Below are 12,902 nucleotides of genomic sequence, written 5' to 3' on the forward strand. Positions count from 1 at the left end.
ACACTTTTCAACTTTTTTCCATCTTCAATTTTAGCAAACTATTATTTTCCCATTACAAACAAAAGTCAGCTCCTTTTAGGTGGAAGTCAGAAACAAACTAATATCTCATTCACTACAAGTGTAAAAAAAGCTTTAGAATCTACCACTCTGCCCCACTACTCTCATGCTTCTTTAAATAACACAGCTACCAGTGAACAGAAGAATGGAGCAAACAGAATGGAACAGATGATGGAGCGAAGAGAAGAATGTTACAGCTACTTTGAAAAACAACACATATCTCCTGTGGTTTTAACATCCAGCAAATGCAATTCTCAAGAGTTCAAGGAAGAAAAATTGAGAAATAGAACTAGAGCTAAAGACTTTTCATATGGATGAAAAGGAACTACAGGCAGTTGATTCTATAACTAGTGTATCTTTTAACTATGTTTAAAGCCACTTGAATACATTAAATGGATCAGATGCTTTAAGAAATACCTCCTGACTAGCACATTTCAGTGACATAACTGAAGCAGAAACAATTAAGAGCAAAACAGGGAGAAATTTACACAGAGTGAAAGTAACTGAACATGGAGAAATAAAAAAAAAAAATTTTAAATCATTTTACATGCAATGATATGTATTCTATTGTATATAAACAACACAGTGTTTTGACAGGCATTAGATTAGGCAATTTATAGCAAATTCACTTCAGCTGCACCTGCATTTGCAGACAACAGATCTTACCACCAGTACTCACAGAGTATTTAACTGATGCTGGGAACTGCCCTGTCCATTGATATATATTTTGGAGGGATCGGTCTGAACCAGACATTATCTGGGAGAATGCCCATAATGATTGCAGCACACCTTTTGGCACCTTTAACTCAGACCTAAGTGAGCAAACTCCATTCAGGGACAGCAACCACAGGGCTTATAAGGAAAGTGAGTTGAGAGAATCAAGGAATTAATTTCAAATGTACACTCCAAATCTGAACTAACATATTTGACCTCTAGCCTTTAAAAATTAATTGATTGCAAGAATGACAAACATCTTCCTTCCTGAAAGGGGACACTACAGCTAAAATGGGTAAATTCTTCCAACTCATCGAAAGGAAAAAGGACCAAGAGCAAGATGGATCACAGTTAGCTCAAAACAGCACACAATATCATTTTTGTTAGTTTTATGAAAGACAAAGGTTAAGTTGTATCTACTTACAAATGCAATTTGACATTGGGATAGCAAAGTCAACAGTGCAGACTTCTTACAATGTCTCATCTCTACTGTGTTCAGATTCTGCTTCTTTTTGAAGTATTTCCAATTGCTTCCCTAACACTCAAAGTTATTATTCTTCACCTGATTTATATAACTATTCCAAAATTTAAAAACTATCTTCAAGTTAGTTGTGTTCCGACTATACAGACATGTATTTTAATTAATTTTATAGAAGTATAATTGACAATTCAGACTAGTAGCATTAGCTACACCTCTACATCACTACCCAAGTGCAAGCAAAGAAATTTAGAGAGGAAAAATAAGTCTATTATGAACACAAAATGTCAGGTTTCAAATCATCAAGCTAAGCTTTTCCACAAAGGTGGTTAGGAAGTTATATGGAAGAAATTATGATTTATCACTTGGAGATAAGGGTGCACAAAGCAAGCAGTCACTAGAAACTAGAAATACACACTAAAAAAAAAGCAATAAGACACTAATCTCAAAGAAACCACTAAAAATCACATTTCAGAAGTAAAAACTATCAATCAGCTAGATTAAAGGGAGACTTTAGAACGTGCTTTTAAGAAAATGCAGCGTGGTAAGAAGCAGACTGGCAAGAATTAAGAAGCTAAAATAAGGTACAAAAGAACCATCTTATCAACAACAGAGAATAACTAGAAGCAGTGCAAAGACAAAACAACCTCTATTTTATAAGCACGGCCTACTACTGCTTGAAATTTTTGGCAAATTATCTTGTCCAATATGATTAATGATAAAGCAACTGCTGCAAGTCCCTGTTACTAATAGATCTGCAGATTACTATTTTAAACTGATTTTAGACAGAGGGATTTATTGGGTTGGGTCTGTAAAAAGTATTTTGACTGAAATGTCTCAGGAAATTTAGAGCCTTCTCTGTTGATATTCCCCTATCTATTTTCCCCTTTATATCAAAATACAAGGGTTTTTTTCATTCTCACTACTGAGAGACAGGTCATGTGAGTATGTACACACACAGACTTTTTGTAATATGTATTTTATAATTGACTTAATAAGCACATATTGAACTGTTACACTCCAAGAAGTCCCTACACCATAATGATTCCAAGTGCTAATCCAAAATCAAAATAATTTTCATCTTTTATTTTTACTCTGCATTACTTTACATTACGGGTAGAAATCATTAAGGACAAATCTGTGCTTTATGAACTCTATTTTATTTTTTAAAGGGAGACAGGGTTACCATTTTCTCTGTGTTTACAGATGGAACAGAGATTTTTACTAAAATACTTACGATATCATTTCTGAAATATTCCAACCTTAAATTTTCACTAGTATCCATACTCAGAAATTTTTGTTTGTTTTATGGCAGAAGGGTCTTTAGAGGTAAGATCCAAAGTTTAAGGTAAAGGTTCACTTTCAATAAGTTGATAAAAATATTGTATTGCAAAAATAAAAAATTTTTGCAATACAAAATTGATTCTTCCTTTTAGTTTCTAAGAAATTTTCTTCAGCACTACAACCTTAAGGGAAATTAGAAGGGGAGGAAACAGTTTTTTTAATTACTATTTTCTCATTAAAAACTAGATCTCTGATCTGAACTTTGTATAATCTAGATTTTATGGTTATAAAGATACCTTGGCATCCTGCCAAAAAATCTTAATAATCTATATGAGAAACTTACTGATTAGGAATGAGGAAACTGATGGAACAGAAAAAGCACTAACTTCAAAGGAAATACAATTACGAGAACATACATTTGAAATAAAAATTAACCAACTGAAATTCAATTTTTCACAGTAAAATTTAAGATTTCTCATAGTAAAATAAACCACTATACAAACAATCTAAAAAAATACTGAAAGCAAGAGAAAAGTCATAAATTCAGGATTAGACAACAAAGCAGGCTGATTGTGGAGATGCTGGGAATGGCCAACTGCAGGGGAAAAAAACAGTTGGCAATAAAAAGGGATGCATCACAAAATATGTAAAAAACCTCTAGGATCATAAGCATCCTGCTGAACTTGCCTAGTGATAGGAAGCTACTCCCTTCAAGAGATGAAGTGATTCCATTGACACATCTCAAACTCAGCACTTAGTCAGGATGTGAAAGATCAGACTCAGTTCTCTCCTCTAGGGAACACTGAACTTCTTTGTAGGTCTAAAAGACATTTTTAAGTCCCAAAGGTATAAGATCAAAGGTATAAGATCAAAGCCATTTTAGTCCCTCAAAAATCAGATCTAAGATCCTATTATCTGAAAATATGCTTCAAGTACAAGAGACATGTACAGCTTTTTAGCCGTTTTATATTCAGTTTATAAAGAGATGGTCAGTAAGTCCATTTCTGAATATAAGCTGCTATATTTCAAAGTACCTTTAAGTCAAGAGATAGATTTCTGACTCACAAAGTATCACAACATTTAGAAGAGTTTTTTAGTCGCAAGCTAAGGTGATGTGTTAGTAAGTCAGAATTATTTATTCTTCAGGGAAAAAAAAAATCCGAAACAAGAACAAGATTCTCATCTGGCTGACTGAAGCTAAGCATCATCCTCAGGGAGGGGTTTTTTACATTTAGTTATTATTCTTCAGTAGTTACATTTTTTTCTGACTATAAACAAAACCTATTGCTTTCCATTTACATGATTCTTCTAAGACATACACAACAAATAAAATTTATTCCCAAGAAATCTATTCAGAAAACCCATCACAATAATGACTACCTTCAGGCTTGTTGGCTGTTTGGGTTTTTTTTAAAACCCTAAGGCTTTGTCTCTATGAGAAAAACAGTCACAAATTAAAGAAAAGGAGAAATTTAGTGAGAAATTCTGTCCTAGGAGGTCGCACAGTTTCAAGAGACGTGTCAAAAGCACTTCATCTAAATACAGCACAGCAGTGGACTCTACTTGCAGTGCTGGCTCCACACTTCTCAGTAAGATTTGGAGAGACCAGCCATTTACCCCATAAGAGCTGCTGCTGCCACCAACCTTCTTCTCAAGTCTTGTTTATCTAAGCATAACTACTCAAGTCGGAGAAGGAGAAAAGAAGACAGAGATGTATATTCATAAGAGAAAATCCTGAATCTGTACTTGCTTCTTTTCTAAATGTGACAGAAAGATGATCATGTCCAAAACCTAGTCAAATTTTGTCCAAGCCATGTTTTGGCTTTTTATTTTAGTTTTTGATTATTTGGATGACAATTTTTTTAGTAGCTCCTCAAGAATGATTTATTACAAGGAAGAAATACACACAGATCTGCACACGGCTTAAATAACGAAAAAGGACATTGCTTACATCTTTATTTTTATAATGAATACTAGCAAGAGCAATATATTTAAATCAATATTTAATGCATCTATCACTATCAGAATACTGTGGATTACTTTTATTTTTAAACTTTTCTCTTCAAACTTAAAGATAGTACAATATCAGGCATAGTCAATTAGCACTGAAGAAAAAAAAAACCAAAAAAAAACCAGGAGTACTGTAAAGACAGAATACAAATAATTTGTTATAAATTTACCTAATCTAAATAGATTTGTACAGAAAAGTCCATATTTTTCCCAAACACTTATGTCAATTTTCTCTAGTTTTGTTTTTCTGTGTATAGAATCACAAAACAGATTTTAAGTCCGAAACAATGTAAAATGTGCCTCTTGTAAACTTACTTAACTCAAACATCAAGCCAAGAGGTTCAAGGTTAAGACCACATGCTTAAAAAGAAATTTTAGTTTGCCTCCTGCGGCAGGAACAATATCTCTGTAACACCACTCTATACGAATTACTTAAACATTTTTAAGAGCTGCTATTTTGCTTAACCAGCTCTCTCCCACAGAACATTTGGAAAGAAGATCTAAAATTACACAATCTACCTATCTTGCACTTGAATGATTTAGTGTAGCCAACAGTGCTACATAATTACTAGGTTAATTAAATAGATAGATGGTTGTATTTAGGACGGAGCGGAGTTCAGGGAAGGTAAATGTGGAGAGGAAATACAAGAAATACTTAGGCCTAGAACATGCAAATTTTGCTGGTGGTGACCTTTAAAAAAGATTCTATTACATAAGGTTGAAAATCCTTATCGCCGTACATAACATGCTGGCATTAATTTGAGGATATTTTTTCCTTGTTCCATTTTCCTATCCTGTAATGTGGGTCACATCAATTTGTTTTAGCAACAAGTCCTAATTAAGCCACAAAATAAAGAAAACAGACTATGTTGGTTTAGTTCTTTAAATTTTTCTCATGCTTTGAGGGAGTTCAAATAGAAAAACTCCAGTTGTCATGCAGGCACCTACAACTCTGCTTTCCATAGGTTTCTGCTCATGGAAAGAAAGAACACTTCAAAAAGCATTTTGAAAAATGCCAAAAACTTATCAGTTTCAAGTCCAATACTAAGCCAATTTAATTAGGTATTCGTCCACAGGGTGCTATGCACCTGCCACTCTTATGGAGTACAAAACAGGTTTTAGGTGTCATATGTTTTTAGGAGCTCTCAGTTGCAGAGAAATTGCTGTTACAGAACCTTCTGGCTTCGAAAGATATGTCTATGTCTTCTAGTCACTACATGTCCTCTAGCTGCTATAGAAAGAAATTACAACAAACTACAGTTTACAAACTGCTATGTGAACTTTAAGAATTTTTAAATTTAAAAAACACCAGTATGAGGAATGAGAAAGTGAAATATGTTGCATTAGTAATTAATTGTCAGTTAACCAACAGAACCTCAGGAAATAAAACTGCAAAACCAGAAAACCACTACTGAGTAGTTATAACTCCCCCCTAGCTATTAGATGTTTTGTAAAGGAAGACTTCAAGCAAACAACTTGGTCACATTTGTTACATGAGGTTAAGTACATGCATATTAAGAGTGCAACTCCATATGAAGAAAACTACAATTGGTTAAATCTTTGAAGTTCTAACAAAGTTGAACCACACATACTTAATTTCCAACATGTTTCAAGATACATAATATTATGAGTTCCACTTCAAAGCATAGCTCAAAACTTTTCCATGCAAAGAGCTATCCCACAGATGCAGTTAGGGAAAAGATTGCTGCAGGCTATCACACAGATTACCAGATTGTGATCTTCATCAGGAAAGAACCTCTTGGGGCAAATCAGAACTTCATTGCTCAAATTCTCTACAATGAAGAATTCAACATACAAATTAGCACAGGAATTCTTATTAGATGTTTCAAAGTGATTCCAGCTGAAAATGAACCCTTTCTTTTCATATAGGTGATTGGCCAAGAGGTTTTCAGTTTAAAGAGAAACTTTATTCAAATGTCACCTCTCTATGCACTCCATAGTTAGAAATAATCTTGACATATAGAGCCTTCCCCTGCTAGTAAATTTTGTTCTTTGCTGAAGCCCTTTTATATCCAGCTATTACATTAGCATAGCAAACCAAACCAGTCACCTTTTAGTGGTCACACCATGGCTCCACAATTACATGACTGAACATAAAACTCTGGATTTAACCTCATCCTCCCCTAATACCCACCCACTCACTGTCATCTCTTCCCTCCCCAGATGACCTTTCATAAAGTCATGCAATGAGTCAGTCTAGAGGGGGGAAATAAAAAAAATCAGCTTTCTGCTTCAGTTCCCTGTGTGGTTCACCTCACACCTTCACAACCAATAATTCAGGTACAGGGAAGGGGTATTGAAAAGCACAAGACTGCAGAGCAACCTCAAACTAGATTAAACTGACAGCAGACCTGCAGCTTAAACTATTAAAAAAAATTAACTTCTTAATCCCCCAATATGATATACATCCTTGGAGACTGAACACTGAGTAGCTATGACATCTGATGGGGAATCTTCACATGTGCACTCTCAGAATAATTGCCAAAATGTGAGAAAACATACTCCAGCTTCCTGTCTCCCTGATACCAGAGATACTTCAGATTTTCCACCTAGCATTTTAAACAAGCCCTATCTTCAAAAGGCTATTGAAAAGGTTATCATTTAAACACATAACAAAATGCTCAAAAAGTATATTGAAGCAAAAGTCCTTGCAGATGTGAAGTGCAACCTTCCTCTGTGTTTGAAGCACTGTGAATAATTCCTTTTAGCCCACAGTGACTTCCTGCATACAGATAAGATCCACTAGAAAACACAGAGCAGGCCCAAGAATTCAGCCCACACTGGATCAAAAGGGGCATGAGAACTTTAGTGTCCTCATCAAGTGATAGCATCTCTGGAAATTTGGAGAGGACTCTCAGTGCTTCAGAATCCTTCAGGAGAAAAAGAACTGAGACGAATGTATCAGGCTCTTTATATTTATGTCCATCCTGCTACACTAAGTATCAATCTAAAAACCCAAAATAATACATACTTGAGAAAAAGTAAAGGAAGGAAATGCAAACACCTGGCAACACGGGAAAACCAGAAAGGCATAAAAGCATATACTGTGCTCAAATTGAATGTTTCTACTTGAGAGTAACTTTGGCAATCAGCTACTGCACCTGTCAGCAGTTCATGGTGTAGAGAAAGTCTCATTCAGATAAACCTTACAGGCTGTCTTTCCAGAGCTCATTTGACTCTAGTACTAGACAAATGAATCAGGACTCTATTGAGGATTCAATATTTCAATGCAAATCTGCTCAAGTGAGCTGCAAAATACCTATGTTAACCATTTAAGATTTTTTTATATCACTTTCATTGAATCAAAGCTAGAAAACTGACTTGTTTGAAGAGTTACTTCCTCCAGTTTCGTACAGGCCATTTAAAAAATAAAAGGAAAAAAAAAAAAAAAGAAAAAAAAAAGAGAAGAATGGCAGAGAATCAGCAAAATTAGTAATTTCACCAGTGCCACTGCTGCAATGTACCATGCAAATCAGTGATGCTTGGACCATTACTGTTGCTACAAATTTTTTTGGCAGACTATTTTACAATATTTTAAAATGTCTTCCAGAAAGGCCACCCTGAATAAGACCCAAGGCAGACAGATGAATTATAAAGAGCTGTCTACATTTCCATGGTTTTGCTATTTGTATTAGCATCTGGCATTCATGGTAAACATACAGGCTCTTCAAATAGTTGTAAGCAACTAAACTAGGCAATAGGATAAACTTCCAAAAGAAATCACTGCAGAATTTCTTAAACAGTACACAAAGTTTCCATCAGTGAGACACAAAGTATTTCTCATTTGTTCACAACAGACCTAGAGAAACTCTAACACAGTAATAACAATTCACTGTATATTTCTGAAGAGCAATAATGTTACAAGAAAACTCTTTGACAATGAATTTTAAAAGCCAAATCAAGACTGAGCAGCACACTAACTGATTGAGAATTCTCTTTGGTTCTGCAAACACTTGGACTTTGGTCATTTTTGGTCAGCAAACAGTTTGACAAGTCAAAATATTTGTTAAGCCCCACAGTGCATCCCAAATTTACAACTCATTTATGACCTCCAACACCTTAACACCCTTCTTCCTAAGGGTTTCAATAAAACAATGGAATAATGGATAGATTATAATACAAGAAATCAGATGACACACCACACAACTGTAAAGAGCATAAACAGACACACTGGACAGCAGTTGAGGTCAGAAATCAAATTTTTATATAGATAAAAGCACCGTATTTAATTATACCATAGCCCAGGTGGGTAGCTGAGAGACATCATAGAATGGATGGGCAATTCCACTTCAAGCACTGATGTGAAGTTCAGTGCTCCCAACAAAAGAACTTCAGTAGCAAAATATGACCTGTTTCGTTGATGAATTTTCTCTGCTCTTTGGGTAAACTAGAATGCTAATGGAGATCCTCACCCAGATAAAAGCACACTCTAAAGTAGTCTTTACAACAGAGATGAGATATAAAGTGGAAATTCTTGCAAATTAACAGGCACAACTTATTTCTAGAAGTGATACACTGAACTAAAAATGTTGTATTGATAACACAAAATTACATTTGGATAAGTACATTGGGTGACCTTGAATGTATACCAAAAAAAGCCCCAAACAAATCTGGAGAAAGTCAAAACACCAAAAATGAAACGAAGAATTACAGCAAGGGACACTAGAGGGTCCAAAGGACGAGTTTAAAAAATGGCAATACATTTGCACATGTAAGGAAACCACATGGTTAAAGCAGCAAAATGGGAAAATTACCATCTCTGAGATCTTGCAGAGAAAAATAAAGGATGCCAGAAGAGTCTCAGTCATTATTGTAGAGATTAAAGAAAATTTACAAAGCAATGTTAGAGTTCTTTGTCATCATAGAGACTGAAGGCAACACAGCCTCACAACTGAGATAGGACTATAGGGCTTTTTAATATAAAATACAGTTCTCTATAGATACAGACGATGCAAAGAAAACAATTATTGCACAACTTATCTTCAGTAAAAATGTCTAACTCCTCATTTACATACTGTAAGACATCATATACCCACACAGCAGCATAATGATAGCTGTCTTATAATCTGAACTTCTATAGGTAAGCATAGTTTACAAAGTCAACCACCATTTTTCAACCATCCATATTTCAAAAGTTCACTGGGATGCTGATCCTCAGTCTTGCTGGAAGGCTCCTCTATAGGCACCTGCCAATGCCCAAGACATTTCCACATTTCACATCTCATGAAATCTGAGGAAGCTGATTCATGACCAGGTGTTATGCATTTGTTTCTGTAACAAAACTGTCCATCTAATGATGCTTCAAGTAACAATGCAGCAGTATCTAAACCTTGGTCCAGTCTTTAAAAACTGATATTCTTCCTTTTGAGAGGCCACATCTTTACAATGGATTCTGCAGGCTAGTAACAAGCAGCCAAACTTTCCAGTAAAGATAATAGCAAACACATGTTTCTCTAAGTATCCCCAAACTGTAAACTTTTTCCCTGGTTTTCAGTTTTGGACTCTAAATAAAATTATGGGTATAGTCAAAAAATTCTGTAAATGTAATTTTCAAACAATAAGTAGCACAACAAAGCTAAAATAAAGATTTTTTTTTTTTAATTAGGACTGATTTGACAGCTTCTAGTATACAACTTCTAAAGTAAAAGCTAGAGTTCTATTTCTAAATGATTTTTAGTTCCACTTCTGACAATACAGTGTACCTGAAAACACCTATATAAAATATATAGAATTTAATCTATTTGTAGTTTACTGTAAATATTTTCTGATATTGAAACCTAAAAGCAGATTGCTGAGGCTGGCATTGTCTTGAGTGCACAGATTTTGAAATAAGCTGTTAGCCTCAGTGGCTTGAGCTGTGAGGAAGGCCTTGGCAAGAAGCCACATCCTCTTTCTAGAACTGCTGTGAAAGTGAATACTTCTATCAAGCAAAAAGTATCTCAGATCTGAGGTTTTCATACTTCTCAGTCTCAATTGCTTGTCATCTCAAAATCATTTCCTCATCTCACTTTCACATCCCTTGACTGTGGAAAGCTTACTGGCTGCTGGGAGCACTCTGCTCCTCCAGCTGTTCCTTTATTTGCACAGGAGTTACCATCCCTCACCTCTCTCTGCAGCTGCAACTGTGAAAACAGCGTCAGCTTCATGCTGTAATTGCTATGGTTGTCTAAGGGATTCTAACTAGGAGTGTTGTGTATTAACAAATTTAAGAGGTTATTTGTCAGTAGAGTGCTTAACACAGTACCCATACTGCTTCATCCCCTCAAGGACATCTTTCAATATAAAGCGAGAAAATTTTACTCAGACTACAAATAAAAAACCCATGGAATGCTTTCTTTATTCAGTCAGAGATCCAGTTTACCAATAAATTTATTTTTCAGATATTGACAAACGTGTAAAGTTCTATTTAAAATATTAACTACCATATTCAAAATTACAACAGGGATGTATGTTTTTAAGGCATTAAAATTGAAAATCTGTATTTAGCATACTTAATACTGGGTGATCATCATAGCATGTCCAGTCCAAGCAAAAACTGCAATTAACATAGACTAACAGCATAGGTCAGCAATTGAAAAAAGGACTTTTAAATAAAATAAAAAAACCCCACTTTTACAAACATTGCAATATTATCTCTAAACTCTTTTAAGATTAAGTATATTTTAAATCTTTCCCTCTTAATCAATCATGTGGTAGGTAAACTAACCCTATATGGTTCAGCCTTTAATAAAAATTGTTCACACTGTTATTGCTATATTCAAAGAGGGACAACAGATATTATTTCTGTGTCATCACCACATTTTATCACTGGAGCTCTGTGCACACCAAGCTCAAATCCAAAGAAGCTACGACACATAAACACAGTGCGTGGTAAAAAAAACCTCCTTTCCCCAGTACAGTGCGCATGGCTGCATAGTGACTCCAGAAGTACAGACACTTCTCTCCCCTCTTTAGCGATGCTGAGAAATGCCAAAGGACATAAACTGTCCACACACAGCGGTCTGTGAGCAGTCACATTTGTCACGGGGTTCTTTATTGGTGAGCTGGGGGATCACTGCCTCAAAAAACCCTCCTGCTTGCATTTTTCTGCGACTTTTCCTCCTTGCCTCGAGAGTCACAGAAACCATCAGCTTAGGTGCTCCAGCTACAACAGATCTAATAATTTTGACCTAATCAGGTCAGCCTGAGGAGATATTCCACATCCCAGTTTGGATACGAGAATGTGTGAGATTGGGGCATTCCGGTTCCACCTCATCTCCCGGAGGAAGAAGTCTCGGGGTACCCACAGATGCCGAGGCCTGCCCGGCGCTCATCTCATCCCTTCTAGGGAGCTTTCGAGGGGGGACCCGCCGCCTAGGCCCGACAACTTTCTCCTCCACGTGAACTCGCTGGATAGGGAACGGCGGGATCGCGAGGGACACATCCCGGCCGTCCACCCCCGCGTCCCCTCCCCAGCCCCCGCGGCGCGGGGGAACCAGAGGGGCCGGCAGGAGGGGAGGGAAGGGAAGGGCAACAGAGGCAGGAGAAGGCGCAGCATCCCAGCGCTTTCCCTGGCGGCTGCCCCGCACCGCGGGGAGGGCCCTTCCTTCCCTCCTCTGGCTCCGGCGGCCGCTGGAGCCCCCGCCCCTTCCCCGCAGAGCTACTGCCTCGCTCCCGCAGCAGCGCCGCTCACCTCTCTTGGAGCCGGGGCTGGGGCTGCCGCCGGTGGCTCTGGAGCTCTTGCGGGAAGCCATCGCACCTCCCGTCGGGCAGCGCAGGGGGCGGAGCGGGAGCGCGTTTGGGAGCCGCCGCCGCCACCCGAGCCCTGCGTGCGGCGGGAGCGCGCTTCGGCCCCGGCAGCGCGGTCCCGAGCGCTCCGCGGCCCCGCCCCCGCGCCCGCCGACAGCCAATCGCGCCGGCGAGGCGCGGCGCCGCTCGCCACCGATTGGCGACGGCGCAGCGAGGGGGCGGGGCGGCGGCCCGCCGGTCGCGCGCGCCCGCCGCGCTCCCCCGCCGCCGGCCCATTTGAACGTGGCACGGGCGGGCGCGCGCGGCGGCCTCTCGCGAGGGTTGGGGCGCGCGCGCGGCGCTGAGGGAGGGAGGCTGGGGAGGCGGCGGGGGAGAGGGGAGGGGTGTGTTCATGAGGCAGCTCCGCGTTTGTATGGCAACTCCGCCTAAAACATCCCGCCCTGAGCCTTAAACCGCGCTCCGCATCCAGCTGAACGCCCGGGTTGTCGAAACACCGTTGATGTGTATAAATGTCCGACGGTCTAAGAGGATGGAGCTCGGCTCTTTTCGGCGGTGCTGAATAATAGTACAAGAGGCAATGGGCAGAAACTGATGCACAGGAAGTTCCACC

General features: G+C 38.4%; 1 protein-coding gene across 4 annotated transcripts in view; it reads right to left on the bottom strand.

Moving 5' to 3' along the window:
• Positions 1–12,588, bottom strand: part of ASPH (aspartate beta-hydroxylase) — a 110,644-nt gene extending 98,056 nt beyond the window's left edge. The window contains exons 1-2 of one of the 4 annotated variants that reach the window (XM_072924687.1): positions 12,237–12,320; positions 6,272–6,336 (exon numbers count right to left, since the gene is read on the bottom strand). Coding sequence is in view for 3 of the 4 variants with exons in the window: in XM_072924685.1 (XP_072780786.1) it covers positions 12,237–12,297 (61 nt within the window). In the remaining variant the exon portion in view is untranslated. Of the gene's footprint in view, positions 1–6,271; positions 6,337–12,236 lie in introns of all 4 variants that reach the window. The other 3 variants (XM_072924685.1, XM_072924688.1, XM_030266255.4) reach the window with 3 other exon arrangements.
• Positions 12,589–12,902: the final 314 nt, after the last annotated feature.

The sequence above is a fragment of the Taeniopygia guttata genome, chromosome 2, assembly GCF_048771995.1.
Source record: "Taeniopygia guttata chromosome 2, bTaeGut7.mat, whole genome shotgun sequence".
Classification (NCBI taxonomy): Eukaryota; Metazoa; Chordata; class Aves; order Passeriformes; family Estrildidae; genus Taeniopygia; species Taeniopygia guttata.